At 39.1% G+C, this 16,871-nt stretch overlaps 1 protein-coding gene across 1 annotated transcript in view; it reads right to left on the bottom strand.

Annotated features, from left to right (window-relative positions):
* LOC126263364 (dynein axonemal heavy chain 10) overlaps nucleotides 1-16,871 on the bottom strand; it is a 1,742,213-nt gene that overhangs the window by 59,394 nt on the left and 1,665,948 nt on the right. The window contains exon 77 of the mRNA XM_049960456.1: nucleotides 6,066-6,233. Within this exon, the coding sequence (XP_049816413.1) occupies nucleotides 6,066-6,233 (168 nt within the window). The remainder of the gene's footprint in view (nucleotides 1-6,065; nucleotides 6,234-16,871) is intronic.

Consider the following 16,871-nt stretch of genomic DNA (forward strand, 5'->3'; position numbering starts at 1 on the left):
TGTTGTTGTTGTTGTTGTTGTTGTTGTGGTCTTCAGTCCTGAGACTGGTTTGATGCAGCTCTCCATGCTACTCTATCCTGTGCAAGCTTCTTCATCTCCCAGTACCTACTGCAACCTACATCCTTCTGAATCTGCTTAGTGTATTCATCTCTTGGTCTCCCTCTACGATTTTTACCCTCCACGCTGCCCTCCAATACTAAATTGGTGATCCCTTGATGCCTCAGAACATGTCCTACCAACCGATCCCTTCTTCTTGTCAAGTTGTGCCACAAACTCCTCTTCTCCCCAATCCTATTCAGTACCTCCTCATTAGGTATGTGATCTACCCATCTAATCTTCAGCATTCTTCTGTAGCACCACATTTCAAAAGCTTCTATTCTCTTCTTGTCCAAACTATTTACCGTCCATGTTTCACTTCCATACATGGCTACACTCCATACAAATACTTTCAGAAACGACTTCCTGACACTTAAATCTATACTCGATGTTAACAAATTTCTGTTCTTCAGAAATGCTTTCCTTGCCATTACCAGTCTACATTTGATATCCTCTACTTCGACCATCATCAGTTACTTTGCTCCCCAAATAGCAAAACTCCTTTACTACTTTAAGTGTCTCATTTCCTAATCTAATACCCTCAACACCACCCGACTTAATTCGACTACATTCCATTATCCTCGTTTTGCTTTTGTTGATGTTCATCTTATATCCTCCATTCAAGACACCATCCATTCCGTTAAACTGCTCCTCCAAATCCTTTGCTGTCTCTGACAGAATTACAATGTCATCGGCGAACCTCAAAGTTTTTATTTCTTCTCCATGGATTTTAATAACTACTCCGAATTTTTCTTTTGTTTCCTTTACTGCTTGCTCAATATACAGATTGAATAACATCGGGGAGAGACTACAACCCTGTCTCACTCCCTTCCCAACCACTGCTCCCCTTTCATGCCCCTCGACTCTTATAACTGCCATCTGGTTTCTGTACAAATTGTAAATAGCCTTTCGCTCCCTGTATTTTACCCCTGCCACCTTTAGAATTTGAAAGAGAGTATTCCAGTCAACATTGTCAAAAGCTTTCTCTACGTCTACAAATGCTAGAAACGTAGGTTTGCCTTTCCTTAATCTTTCTTCTAAGATAAGTCGTAAGGTCAGTATTGCCTCACGTGTTCCAGTATTTCTACGGAATCCAAACTGATCTTCCCCGAGGTCGGCTTCTACTAGTTTTTCCATTCGTCTGTAAAGAATTCGTGTTAGTATTTTGCAGCTGTGGCTTATTAAACTGATTGTTCGGTAATTGTCACATCTGTCAACACCTGCTTTCTTTGGGATTGGAATTATTATATTCTTCTTGAAGTCTGAGGGTATTTCGCCTGTCTCATACATCTTGCTCACCAGATGGTAGAGTTTTGTCAGGAGTGGCTCTCCCAAGGCCGTCAGTAGTTCCAATGGAATGTTGTTTACTCCGGGGGCCTTGTTTCGACTCAGGTCTTTCAGTGCTCTGTCAAACTCTTCACGCAGTATCGTATCTCCCATTTCATCTTGATCTACATCCTCTTCCGTTTCCATAATATTGTCCTCAAGTACATCACCCTTGTACAGACCCTCTATATACTCCTTCCACCTTTCTGCTTTCCCTTCTTTGCTTAGAACTGGGTTTCCATCTGAGCTCATGATATTCATACAAGTGGTTCTCTTCTCTCCAAAGGTCTCTTTGATTTTCCTGTAGGCAGTATCTATCTTACCCCTAGTGAGATAAGCCTCTACATCCTTACATTTGTCCTCTAGCCATCCCTGCTTAGCCATTTTGCACTTCCTGTCGATCTCATTTTTGAGACGTTTGTATTCCCTTTTGCCTGCTTCATTTACTGCATTTTTATATTTTCTCCTTTCATCAATTAAATTCAATATTTCTTCTGTTACCCAAGGATTTCTACTAGCCCTCGTCTTTTTACCTACTTGATCCTCTGCTGCCTTCACTACTTCATCCCTCAAAGCTACCCATTCTTCTTCTACTGTATTTTTTCCCCCCATTTCTGTCAATTGTTCCCTTATGCTCTCCCTGAAACTCTGTACGACCTCTGGTTCTTTCAGTTTATCCAGGTCCCATCTCCTTAAATTCCCACCTTTTTGCAGTTTCTTCAGTTTTAATCTACAGGTCATAACCAATAGATTGTGGTCAGAGTCCACATCTGCCCCTGGAAATGTCTTACAATTTAAAACCTGGTTCCTAAATCTCTGTCTTACCGTTATATAATCTATCTGATACCTTTTAGTATCTCCAGGGTTCTTCCATGTATACAATCTTCTATCATGATTCTTAAACCAAGTGTTAGCTATGATTAAGTTGTGCTCTGTGCAAAATTCTACCAGGCGGCTTCCTCTTTCATTTCTTAGCCCCAATCCATATTCACCTACTACGTTTCCTTCTCTCCCTTTTCCTACACTCGAATTCCAGTCACCCATGACTAATAAATTTTCGTCTCCCTTCACTATCTGAATAATTTCTTTTATTTCATCATACATTTCTTCAATTTCTTCGTCATCTGCAGAGCTAGTTGGCATATAAACTTGTACTACTGTAGTATGTGTGGGCTTCGTATCTATCTTGGCCACAATAATGCGTTCACTAAGCTGTTTGTAGTAGCTTACCCGCGTTCCTATTTTCCTATTCATTATTAAACCTACTCCTGCATTACCCCTATTTGACTTTGTGTTTATAACCCTGTAGTCACCTGACCAGAAGTCCTGTTCCTCCCGCCACCGAACTTCACTAATTCCCACAATATCTAACTTTAACCTATCCATTTCCCTTTTCAAACTTTCTAACCTACCTGCCCGATTAAGGGACCTGACATTCCACGCTCCGATCCGTAGACCGCCAGTTTTCTTTCTCCTGATAACGACATCCTCTTGAGTAGTCCCCACCCGGAGATCCGAATGGGGGACTATTTTACCTCCGGATTATTTTACCCAAGAGGACGCCATCATCATTTAATCATACAGTAAAGCTGCGTGCCCTCGGGAAAAATTTCGGCCGTAGTTTCCCCTTGCTTTCAGCCGTTCGCAGTACCAGCACAGCAAGCCCGTTTTGGTTAATGTTACAAGGCCAGATCAGTCAATCATCCAGACTGTTGCCCTTGCAACTACTGAAAAGGCTGCTGCCCCTCTTCAGGAACCACACGTTTGTCTGGCCTCTCAACAGATACCCCTCCGTTGTGGTTGTACCTATGGTACGGCTATCTGTATCGCTGAGGCACGCAAGCGTACTCACCAACGACAAGGTCCATGGTTCATGGGGGGGGGGAGACACTGATTAACATTGCAAAAACTTATAATCCGCATGGCCGTGTAAACGAGCCCACTAGAATAATACCCACATCCAAGACAGCTCTAGCTCAAATTTTTGCAAATAGAAATAAACTTAACCCAACACTAGAAGTATACAATGCAGGATTCAGCGACCACCTAGCTGTCATTCTAAAGGTTAGCAAAGATACCTCAAACCCAGTCCCACCTAAAACTTTATGAAGGTTTTTCACTCAAGATAACTTGAACAAGCTAAATGCCCTCCTAAGTAAAGAAAAGTGGACAGAGATGTACACAGTCAATGATGTCAATATGAAATTCAACATATTTCTTGACACAGTGATCCACCACTTTGAAGAGGAAGTGGAATGTGGTTTGGGGAAGTAACTCAGTATAACCACACCCTTTCTCACACTTTAAGTCATCAGAACTTTAAGAGTGGCATTACAGGCACATGACATGGTAACAAAAGTATGTAAGCAGAGCAGACATGGACAGATAATGACCCTAGCAAAATACAATGAGATAAGTGACTTTGACAAAGAGCAGATTATTATTACACAGAGCCAGTGAAGAAGTATCCTGATAACGACGAAGGTGGTTGAATGTTCAGCTGCTACTGTTGTGAGCATCTACAGAAAGAGGCAGAAAGACAATGAAACTACGAGTATGTGCTAAATGGTAGGGTGTCCATTCACAGACATGGGATTTTGGGGCTTGTTTGCTCTGTAAAGTAGGACAGATGGTGATCTGTGGCACTCTGCCAAAAGAGCACAATGCTGCGGCATACACAATTGTTTTGGAGCACACCATTCATCATATGTTGTTCAACATTGAGCTCCACAGCAGACCACTCCTATGATTTCACAAGCTGACCCAATGACATTGTCAATTATGATTGCAGCACACACAGGATCATTGGGATTTGACTGTCAATCAATGAAAATATGAGCAAATCACATTTTTGTTACACTAGGTCGATGGTCTTCTCCACAAATGCCATCATCGAGGTGAATGGCAACTTGAAACGTGTGGCGTGCCATGGAGGTAGGCTGGTGGGAGCAGTACTGAGATATTTTCTTGCACATGCAGGGGACCTGTGGTAGTAATTGAAGACACACTGACAGCTGCAACCACCTGCATCCCTTCGTGCTTGATGTCTTCCTTGATGGTGAAGTCATCTTTCAGCAGTATAATTGTCCATGTCACAGAGCCAGAACTGTGCTACAGTGATTTGTGGAGCATTACTGTGAATTCAACGTCGATGTCTTGGTGACCAGATTTGCATGTTGCAAATCCTATGGAACCTATCTGGGTCACTATTGGGCACCACCACCGCACACACGGATCAGTGATTCATTATCTACGGGAATTACATGACCTGTGCATACACAATAGACACATAGACATAGACACATACCTTCACAAACCAACCAACAAATTGTCACATTACTGGTATGCAGAATCAGTCGTGTATTTCATTCCAAAGATGGCAAACAAGCTATTAAGCAGGCAGTCATAATGTTTTGGCTCATCAGTGTATAGAAACAATAAAAACATTTTCACATATGCATTAAAGTTCATAAGTCATTACGATTTAACTTCCCTAAAACTCTCATATCTTGAAAGGTACCCATGCCTTCTCTCATGCCACATATTCTGACCCATGCAACACAGGGTTTTGCAGGAGGTATATGTATATAGAGCAATTTCCATAATTATTAGTGTGAGCAAATTAGGAACACGCATAATTTGTTGTTGGTATACCGTACAGAGATAGCTGGCAGTGGTTGCCTCTGCCTGCTAATTTATAAATTATAACTAACCTTGTTTGACATATCTGAAGGTTCTCCATAATTTTGCAACCCATGAAGTGTGATCCATTAATGAATGGAGCAAGAAATCTTAACAGTATCAAATGGTGTGGCAAGACCGGAGAAGTAGGCACACACAGGATAATTATTGATAAGTAGAAAGTAAAGGAAAAACCTTTATGTATTAGTATTCTAAGAAATTTTGCTGATATGTTGTGACCTAAAAAACCAATTACCAAGATTGAAGAAACAGGTACTGCAACAGGAAGAGTAGCAGATGGAGCAAGGAAGTCTCTGTGGAAGAGCCTGTCTGAAGTGATTGGGCACTAACTGCCACAATGCTGCTTCTCAGACTACTTGATTGATCCAAAGTGAGATGCAGAGTTACAAAATTGTATAAAGAAATTTTAATACTTTTGTTTGGTAATTTTCCTTGTGAAAGCATGGCTTGAGTACAAAAAGACTTTACTTATATGGTAAATGATAAAATTTCACTGGTTCCATTCTTCTGCAACTTATTGAAGGTCTTTGATTACGCAAATAAAAATAAAAGTAGTGGAGAAGTTATATTTGTAATCTAAAACATGATTCAGTGTATTCCTTATTTAGTTTCTTAAAACTGAAGGTGGAGTGTTGCACTAGGCTGTTTAAGTAATTTACAGGGTACAACTATATCACTGTTACTGATCTATGCTGGTGTCCTGCTATAATGTTTTAATCTATAGGCGGAATTAATCATTTTTGCAAGTATTGTGAATTAAAAAAATAATACCAAAGAGGAGTAAGTAATTACAAACCTGTAAATCACGAGCACAAATATATACATCTTTTAAATATGTGAGAGTGAATTTTGTTCAGTTGACAATTACACATCACAATGTTTATCTTGAACGTAATCTTTGGAAAATGTAATTTACTAAATAAATTGAAGTTCACACGTACCCAGTAGAAATATTGTTTCACACGTCTTTCAAAATGATCCATCCAGCCTCCAAGATTCTTCGTTGTAGCTGGAATGAGTTTCCTCCACACATTTGGTAACTGGCCATTGAAAAGACTATATGCCACATTGTCTAATGTGGCATCCATGCCTATCTCTCCTGCCAATGCCTAGAATTACAATATAGAATTTTAAGACACAGTTATGATGTTTGTTAATCTACAGATAACGCATAGGTTTATTACTTATCTATTATACTAAGGTTTCATTTGGAATGTTGCATTATTCAGGGGAAATGGAAAGACAGAAGGATATCACTATGGAACAGCTTCCTCAGTTGATGTGCTCTCTGGATCTCATGAGAATTTAGTTATTCCTGAGATAAACATGCTCTCAACCGTATCAAATTGAGCAAGCTTCATGGGATACATAATCTCAGAACAAAAATATATAGACTTACTGTTGATTAAATTCTCCAGCACTCTGTTCTATCTTAGCAAATGTAATAAACAATATCAGTGGCAGCTCATAGGTATACATTCTTGATGTTCACAAATTTTTAAATTCAGATAAATATGAGAGTGCAAAAATAATAGCATCTGCTGTGTAACAGTTATGCTTATCAACATATTTATACAACTTAATCCACTGTCAACAACAACAAAAACAAGAACAACAATAATAATAATATGCATAACTTGTCTGAAAAAAGTAAGAATTGTTTTTGTGGAATTTTGTTTTGTACATAATTAAGTTCAGTTTATGGCAAGAACAATATAATGTTTAAGCATTTGCTGCTCTCTATTTCATATTTTTGTGTAAGTGGGACCTTTTGTGCTTTTTTTTTTTTTTGGACAGAAGCACAAGATCCGTAATTCTTGTATTAGTTACCAAATTAACTTCTAGGCTGAAAATCAGGCATTCATACATTGCACCCACAGAACAACCTACACTTATTATACACTTCTTTGTTAAATGTTTGCTTATAGTCACACTTATTTAATTTCGTCACTTTCTCAGGCAATGGATCTGGTCTGGAATGCCCTAGTTTCTTTGTGGTTAACTGTTCCTGGTAATTTTCTTTTCTGTTAGTGCTTAATACACATTCAACAGAGTTCATGTCGACACTCCACAGAAAAGCCAATTCATGCACAGTAGTCATTACCTGATGGGCCTGCCTCATGCTGTGCTGAATATTTGTGGAGTGCTTTCTGTGATATCACTGTCACTCTGAGGCTTGTCAGCACAAAGACAAACACTGTTATAAGTGCAAAAATTAATTTCTGACTTCAAAGTTTCTCTGCAAATTTACTGTTGTTATAAATATGCAAATATGTAAAGATGGGTTTTTGCGCAATAATTTCTGATACAATTTTGATAACCCACTATGAAAGTTACTATCATTGTCAGATTCTTTGCATCCATAAAAACTATCAATTACATCTCTTGTTGAATTGTAAGAGTGTAGTTTACACCTGCTGGTGTAGATGCCTTGCTTTTGGAATCTGTGAAGGAGTTATCACTTAAATCGACATCAAACAATTCATCTTTGCTGTTGCTCTTCATGAATATCTCCATGATCTCTTACTCAGTGGAACCATGATGCTTTGTCTCTTTGTAGAAAACATGATGAGAAAAACACTATGATGCTAATCCTGGTGAACAGTAAGACATAAAGTGAATCAGACTGTAGTAGAATCAGATCACAACAAGTATCTGAACATATCTTGGTGGCCAGAACTGTGAAAAACCCGCTGAGATATGAGTCATAAATTCCACAGTATGCTTAAACTCATTAACAGCACTCAGGTATAGCTCACACAGTATTCTGTGGCTGAAGTGCAGTGACCAGTTTTCATGCAAAGACCTGGGCGAGTTTATTCGTTTGTTCAAGAGGGAAGGCCGACAAGCATTTGCTACCTTTCGGCTGGTCAGTGATGAGAATCAACGTGCACACCCTGCAGTCTTCCTGAAACTATTCTACAGAAACTTATTTATTAAAAATAATTCATCTTTGCTTTACTTGTAGCTTTATATGTCAGGTTCATTATGATGGGCCCATCATTTCGTTAATGGTCATAACTGTTGGGATATTTAAGAGAATGTAAAACACTTCATGAAATTTGAAAATGTTTGCAATGAAAAATAGGGGTCATTATGTTTTTGCATCTGGTGCATATTACATAATTGTTGCTGCATATGAAATTTAGCTAACATATTGAATTTTTCTTTAGACTCGGTTGGTCTCTATCTCTCACCAATCTCAAGATAATTGATCTGATGTACTGCACTCATTTGCAATTGAACCATGCCAGCAATAAAGCCAGAGTGAAATATCCACAATATTCCTCATATTTCATAAATGGTTTGAGATATTAAAATGAGATTTTGTCAGATGATAGCACACTATTATGAAAACTTCATTATGTACTGTCTTATTCCTCAAACTACAGGCTTTTCCAATGAAAGAATGAAATCTTTAATGGCCATTTATAGCTGGTGAAAGAAATGCTGTGTGTTTTGGAACATCATAAGTGAAGTCATTACACATTTATTTCGTACAGAGAATGTGCTTTTTCATAAGATGCTGACGTTACTTTTCCTCAGTGTGTCACTTAATAAAACACAGTTTCAGAATTCTCTCACAATTGCGCCTGTGCAACATGTTAGTGAGGTGAGACTGTGTAAAATCCACTGAGTTTTGTCAAAAGAAACAAATTGTAACATGGCAACAAGAGAAATGCATAGGTTTTACCCAAAATTCCCCACTCTTCACACTTCTCTCAAAGTTAGAAATGATTAACAAATCAGGCAAAAATAAAGCACTACATTTTCTGTGCAATTCTTTTTAGATACTAACCAAAGAAGAGCTGATAAATCTTTTTGATTGGTCATCATGCAATTGTGGACTTGCCTGCTTAATATGTACAAAAAATGTGAGTGTAGGCTTCAATTTGGAAAGGCATTTCCCCTACAGCACTCTGAGTGACTCCCTATCACTTCCCCTCTCCCCATGCTTCCCCAGCCGGTTGTGCATCTAGCAGCCACGGCATTTTTTGTGCACTATACCTGAATGGGGGAGCATGTATTCTCATCATTATTGCTCAGGGTTCACTTAAATCAGCAATACCATTGAAGGAAAATCTAGAGGCTGTGCTTAAACTCATCAACAGTGCCTGGAGAGCTGTGGAGCAGGTCAAGTTAACTCATCAACAGCACTCATGCAGAAAGTCGTTATGTTTTAGATAGCTCATTACATTTTAATACAGAATAAGTTCTAAGATTCTACACCATATAGATGTCAAAGATGTTGGTTCATAGATTTGTGGGTCACCTTTGCTACCTTACTTGTACACAAGTGTGACCTTTGCTTTCTTCTAACTGCTGGACATAGTTTTTGTTCAAGGTATCTACAATATATGATAGTTAAGACAGGGGCTACCTCAGCCACAGGTCCGGTATAGCATCTGATAGGGATTCCATTAGGCCCTGGTTCTGTTCAGTTTTAGTGATTTCATCTGGTTCTCAGCACCACTAATACTTATTTCTATTTCACTCATCTTCAGAGCAGTGCAAGGACTGAACTGGGGAAGAACTCTCAGAATTTCTTTTGTAAAAAAATATCTGAAAACAGAGTTCCTAATTCCCTCAGCATCACGTGACTTAATTTGACTACATTCCATTCTCCTCATTTTGCTTTTGTTGATGTTCATCTTATATCCTCCTTTCAAGATTTTAAGACACTGTCCATTCTGTCTCTGACAGAATTACAATGTCATCAGCAAACCTCAAAGTTTTTATTTCTTCTCCATGAATTTTAATTCCTACTCCAAATTTTTCTTTTGTGTCCTTTACTGCTTGCTCAATATACAGATTGAATAACATTGTGGATAGGCTACAACCCTCTCTCACTCCCTTCCCAACCACTGCTTCCCTTTCACGACCCTCGATTCTTGTAACTACCACCTGATTTCTGTACAAATTGCAAATAGCCTTTTGCTCTCTGTATTTGACCCCTGCCACCCTCAGAATTTGAAAGAGAGTATTCCCTTCAACATTGTCAAAAGCTTTCTCTAAGTCTACAAATGCTAGAAATGTAGGTTTGCCTTTCTTTTAGCCTATCTTCTAAAATAAGTCGCATGGTCAGAATTGCCTCACGCGTTCCAACATTTCTACAAAATCCAAACTGATCTTCCCTGGCAATGGCTTCTACCTGTTTGTCCATTCATCTGTAAAGAATTTGTTTTAGTATTTTGCAGCTGTGCCTTATCAAACTGATAGTGCAGTAATATTCACACCTGTCAACACCTGCTTTCTTTGGGATTGGAATTATTATATTCTTCATGAAGTCTGAGGGTATTTCACCAATCTGATACATCTTGCTCACCAGATGGTGGAGTTTTGTCATGGCTGGCTCTCCCAACGCTATCAGTAATTCTAATGTAATGTTGTCTACTCCTGGAGCCTTGTTTCAGCTTAGGTCTTTCAGTGGTCTGTCAAAATCTTCACGCAGTATCATATCTCCCATTTCATCTTCATCTATGTCCTCTTCCATCTCCATAATATTGCCCTCAAGTACATTGCCCTTGTATAGAACCTCTATAAATACGTTCCACTTTTCTGCCTTCCCTTCTTTGCTTAGAACTGGTTTTTCATCTGAGCTCTTGATATTCATACAAGTGGTTCTCTTTTCTCCAAAGGTCTCTTTAATTTTCCTGTAGGCAGTATCTATCTTACCCCTAGTGAGATAAGCCTCTACATCCTTACATTTGTCCTCTATCCATCCCTGCTTATTCATTTTGCACATCCTGTCGATCTCATTTATGAGATGTTTGTATTCCTTTTTGACTGCTTCATGTACTGTATTTTTATATTTTCTCCTTTCATCAATTCCATCCAGTAAATTTTCTGTTACTCAAGGATTTCCACTAGCCCTTGTCTTTTTACCTACTTGATCCTCTGCTGCCTTCACTATTTCATCTCTCAAAGCTACCTATTCTTCTTCTACTGCATTTCTTTCCCTCGTTCTTGTCAATCATTCCTTAATAGTCTCTCTGAAACTCTCTACAACCTCTGGTTCTTTCAATTTATCCAGGTCCCTTCTTCTTAAATTCCTGTCTTTCTGCAGTTTCTTCACTTTTAATCTACAGTTCATAAGCAATAGATTGTGGTCAGAGTCTACATCTGCCCCTGGAAATGTCTTGCAGTTTAAAACCTGGTTCCTAAATCTCTGTCTTTCCATTATATAATCTATCTGAAACCTTCCAGTGTCTCCAGGCCTCTTCCATGTATACAACCTCCTTTCATGATTTTTAAACCAAGTGTTAGCTATGATTAAGTTGCGCTCTGTGCAAAATTCTACGAGGCGGCTTCCTCTTTCATTCCTTATCCCCATTCCATATTCATCTACTACTTTTCCTTCTCTTCCTTTTCCTGCTATCAAATTCCCGTCCCCCATGACTATTAAATTTTCGTCTCCCTTCACTATCTGAATAATTTCTTCTATCTCATCATACATTTCTTCAATCTCTTCATCATCTGCAGAGCTAGTTGGCATATAAACTTGTACTACTGTAGTAGGCGTGGGCTTCGTGTCTATCTTGGCTACAATGATGCGTTCAATATGCTGTTTGTAGTAGCTCCTATTTGTTTATTCATTATTAAACCTACTCCTGCATTACCCCTATTTGATTTTGTATTTATAACCCTACATTCACCTGACCAGAAGTCTTGTTCCTCCAGCCACCAAACATCACTAATTCCCACTATATCCAACTTTAACCTATGCATTTCCCTTTTTAAATTTTCTAACCTACCTGCCCGATTAAGAGACCTGACATTCCACACTCTGATCCATAGAATGCCAGTTTTGTTTCTCATGATAACAACGTCATCCTGAGTAGTCTCCACCCAGAGATCCGAATGGGGGATTATTTTACCTCTGGTATATTTTACCCAAGAGGATGCCATCATCATTTAACCATACAGTAAAGTTGCATGTTCTAGGGGAAAATCATGGCTGTAGTTCCCCCTTGCTTTCAGCGGTTCACAGTACCAGCACAGCGAGGCCGTTTTGGTTAATCTTACAAGGCCAGATCAGTCAACTACTGAAAAGGCTGCTGCTTCTCTTCAGGAAGCACCTGTTTGTGTGGCTTCTAAACAGATACCCTCCATTGTGGTTGGACCTATGGTATGGCTACCTGTACCGCTGAGGCACGCAAGCCTCCCAGCCAGTGGCAAGGTCCATGGTTCATAGGGGGAGGGGGACCACAAGATAAGCCATTGCAAATGTGAAATGCTGGTACATTAATTACAGACAATCGAACGATGCCAACAAGTGTTTGCTGCAAGAGCCACAGATGCTGTGTGAGAGGACACGGAGTAAATAAATGCTGTTCTTTGCTGTGTTAGTGAATGTGATTTTTGGAGAGAAAAAAAAAGGAAAGAAAGAAAAACGAACATCTGACAATAGACTTTTATCTTACTTCATGTCTTAGCTCTGAACAAAGCAAGATGCAAGGGACATCTATAAATTATTTGGTCATTGAAACCAGGCAATTGTTGTTATATTTAATTGTATCTAATGTGTATCAGTGTACTTGACTTGCAAGAGTTAGTATGCTTATATGAAACTTGTGGAAATGAAAATGCACCTGAGCTGAACTGAAAGTATGAGAGTGCTGAGTTATTTCAGGTGAAAGACATAGTAATTTTTTGGTTCCTCTAATCAGCATTATTTCTTCTGAGAAGGAGTTATGAAGATCACTGCAGCTGCATATCCAAAGGAGAGGATCGGCTAAACGTTTCAAGTACGTCACTGTTGTAAGAGAAGTGTGAAGTTCACAATCCAATTTTGCACCGCTTCTCTATCGCCGAAACCGCATTAGAGCACACTACAGGGTGTCTGGCTCAGAGCTGTCCTTGAAGTAACTGATTTCTGACAGTTTCTTGTATCACTGTGATTCATCTTTGCTCAGACTGCTGCTACAGATGCAGTATGGTGCATCAGAGCCATTTGCTGAATATGATGTTCTTCCCTCTCGGTAGTGCCATGTGGCCAGCTGGAGCCTGGTCTTCTTGTTGCTGTACATTTTTGTGACCACTGCCGCTACCAGTCATATACAGTGACTACATTCCTACCAAGTCTTTCTGAAATATCGAGAAGGAACACCCAGCTTTTCGTAGTCTTATTACCTGACCTAGTTCAAACTCAGTGAGGTGTCGATAATGGCGTCTTTGTTGCCTTAAAGGAATCTTTGACTAACATGAACTCACAATGTCCAATCTCAAAGCTAACTAATGTTCACAACCATTACAGCATGTATTTAAAGCAAACCTGATTTGCATCCTCATAGCGGTGCTACAAATGCCACTCTTATGCAACTGGCATGAAATTTTCATAGACACCATCTTCCAGATGTAGAAACATGCCTACTAACTTTCATTTATGTTGTACAATTCCTTCTTGGTGTTTCAATTTTTTTTCTGTCAGTGTATGTTATGTTCATATATATTACTTTTCATGCTTTTTGTGCTAATATCTACAGTATAATAGCTTGGTATTTTAATATTTTGTCATGTGTATATGACATCTTTTTAGAGGCATAGCACATAAAGCCATAGTCAGATGGAAGCAAGCATCCACTACGCCAGTCTTTGTCACTTGTTAAAATTTTGTGAAACCACTCACAGTTTGTGTAGCTTACCAAAGTGTGTCACAAAATCGATGCTAATGCATTACAATCAAGCTGATCATCAAAATCAAGTTTACTTTCAATAAACATGAAGAGAATGAAAAACTATTTTATAACTGTTTACCATGTCAAATAATAATAGGAGGGAGATTGAAGATGATGAACATTGAGGAGATTTGTGAGGCATCAAACACTTTTGTAATGCTTCAAGGCCTTTCAATAATATTCTGCTACAGTAGCCATTGAAGGGTTCAGGGATTGCTTTTTTGACAAAGAAATTCATTTCATTGAACATTTCTCTGAGTATAGCACTATGCTTTGTTCTACTCTTATTATACTGGAGTCACTGTTTCCTTAGAAGGTTCTTCATAGATACTGTATACCATGGAGGACCCCTCCCATCATTAAAGATTCTAATAGATGCACGTCTCTCCAGTGTGTATTATCAACTATTGTTTTAAACTTCAGCCACAGTTCTCCTACGTGCTCCTGTCCAGAACCAAATGTTTCAAGTTCCTCATAGATATTATTACTTGTTTTTACCCTTTGAACTCCGTTAATCAATGCTGCTACATGTGCCTTATAGTCACTAATACCAGTTTCAATATCAACATCCTCAAGGAGGTCAGGTCTGTTTGTTGCCATTAGATCCAATATATTTCCATTGTGAGTGATCTTCTAAACTACCTGCATTAGGTAGTTTACAACAGCAATTGAAATTTCTCGATGGAACAATACATAAAATAAGGGAAAGGCAACCACTCGCCTGTAATAGACTGATGTTACAGACTGATGTTTTGTGCATAGATACACATAACAGAAAACAGTATTTACACTAGCTTTTGAGCTTTTCATCTTGTTATAACCTTTAATCACTAATAAATTACGTGGATATACAAACGTAGAAACAATAGGGGATTACATGCTACCAACTCCGTATCTGGCACTCAACTGCCATGCCGTGACATGCAGCCGGTGCCGTTCATAGCCAGGTGGCGCTCCCGCGCTCGGCCGAGCTGCGGAGCGCCTCTATCGCCGTGTTCGCGTACTGACGTAGCGGCACTTTTAAATCTCGTGGCACTGTCACAACACATCTCTTTCTAGCAAAGTTTACACATTCATGTGTACAATCTCACCTAGTGAGCCTCACTGTGGCTGCAGGAGTCTGCATTTAAGTGACTTTGTGGCTGTGTTTGTATTTTTTTTTTTTTTAGAAAAAGAACAAGAGCTGCAAAGCTAACATAAATACTGACATCTTGGGTGTCGGGTGTTCTGCCGGATATCAGCGTCGTACTTGCACGATATTTCGGTCACGTAGCTCGTAACCTTCATCAGGTGCAACCTGAGACTGTCTCAGATACAGTTTCAGTGGAAGATAGTATGTTGAACATGTTGGTTACAGAGATGGGTGTAATATCTTGGGCTCTTCCTGGTCCCTCTCTCACCTGCACAGTGTGATATATCATATGGATATTAAAATTCGTTGGTGTATGCCAGTATAACTATTGTGTCAAAGGTGATGGTGTTAGGCACCAAGCTGTGTATTTTTCCCTCTGGTTCCTCTTAATTATTCTGAAATCATGGAACTTTAAAAACACTCTGGTCTTGTAGGTGACTGTAGAAGGATGTGAACTTTACTTAGGCACTAAATATGCCATTTTTTCTACATGCAAATCATGCATTAATTACCCTGGTTATTCGAGATATTAAATAAATGTTGTCATTGGTGTTGTAATCATCGGTATTCTTGTTCAGTATCATTCTGGAACTTCCTGTTTTGAATCTTGAAGAGGATTTTTATGTGGTTTGGTGTTCACTGATGGTTCTTGATGAGGCCTACTAGAAGCTGCAGATTTGGTGACAATTTAAATCCAATTAGTTCCTACTAACTATTTGAAAATCACCAATGCCAACAATTAGCCAATCAATTGAGACATGCATTCCTCCATATCGGCCACCAATAATAATTATGTTTTCTGTTAGAAAATGATAACAAATTGTGTGTGTGTGTGTGTGTAGTTGATAGGTGCTTAATGGTAAGATTATCAGTGCCCATACAAAAATTAGTAGGAACAAATGTGATTAAAATAGCTGAAAATGTCATCAAACAATGAGGGGGAACATACAAAATTACACTCACTCATGGTCACCCATATAATGAAACTATCCCTTAAGATAATGCTGAAATGTTCTAAAACTGTAATTAAAACACAAAACATACAAGAGAAGAACTAGAATACCTAAAGAGGAAAATGTGACTAGCTGACCACCTACAAAAAACAGGGATGAGCCAGCTACCCTGATAACACATTTAAAACTTCTCCCTAAAATTTTGGGGAATAAGTTGGACAATTCACGAAACCTTAAAAGTCATACCACATTCATTTTGTTGTCAATTAAAATCAAGGGAAAATCTGTTGGCAAATGAGTTGCCGCCCTCTGGTCTGAAAATAATACAGTCTAGTAATTGTACCCCACAAGCACCACACATTGCAGTGTCATCTTTCTGGAGCAAGCCACATAGAATAGGCCTGTGTCCTACATGAAGACAATTAAGGAGTATCTCTTCCCACCTGTGTGGCTGGAAGGTATGCCATGGGTGCATTGTGGACTCTACCAGATGCAGCTTATTTTTGGTGACTTCCAGACACACTTTTTCCCACTAATGCATGATCTTGTACCTCAACACCGATGGAGAGGGATGACACTCTGTATTATCTGATGATGGTGACATGCCTCCTTGCCTGCTACATCTGTCATTTTGTTCACCGTAATACCCATGTGCTCTGGCACCTAGCAGACCGACACTTCCTTCCCCTGTCTTTGCACGTGGAGGAGGGCATCCTGGATACTCTGGACTACTGTTTCTGGAGGGTACAATCACTGGAGAGAATGAAGAGCACTCAGGGAGTTGGAACAGATGAGGAATTCAGAACTCACAACACATCTCGTCTGCTACAGTACCACAAGATTGCGTGTAATTGCACATCAAACTGTGTATAAGGGAAATATATCAACAGGGAACCCCTACATCTAACAATTATGTGTCATTCATAGTCAAGTGGATGTATGCCAATAGATCATAAATATCCTATAGAGAGGACAGTACCCATA

The sequence above is a fragment of the Schistocerca nitens genome, chromosome 6 (genome assembly GCF_023898315.1).
Source record: "Schistocerca nitens isolate TAMUIC-IGC-003100 chromosome 6, iqSchNite1.1, whole genome shotgun sequence".
In the NCBI taxonomy this organism is placed as follows: domain Eukaryota; kingdom Metazoa; phylum Arthropoda; class Insecta; order Orthoptera; family Acrididae; genus Schistocerca; species Schistocerca nitens.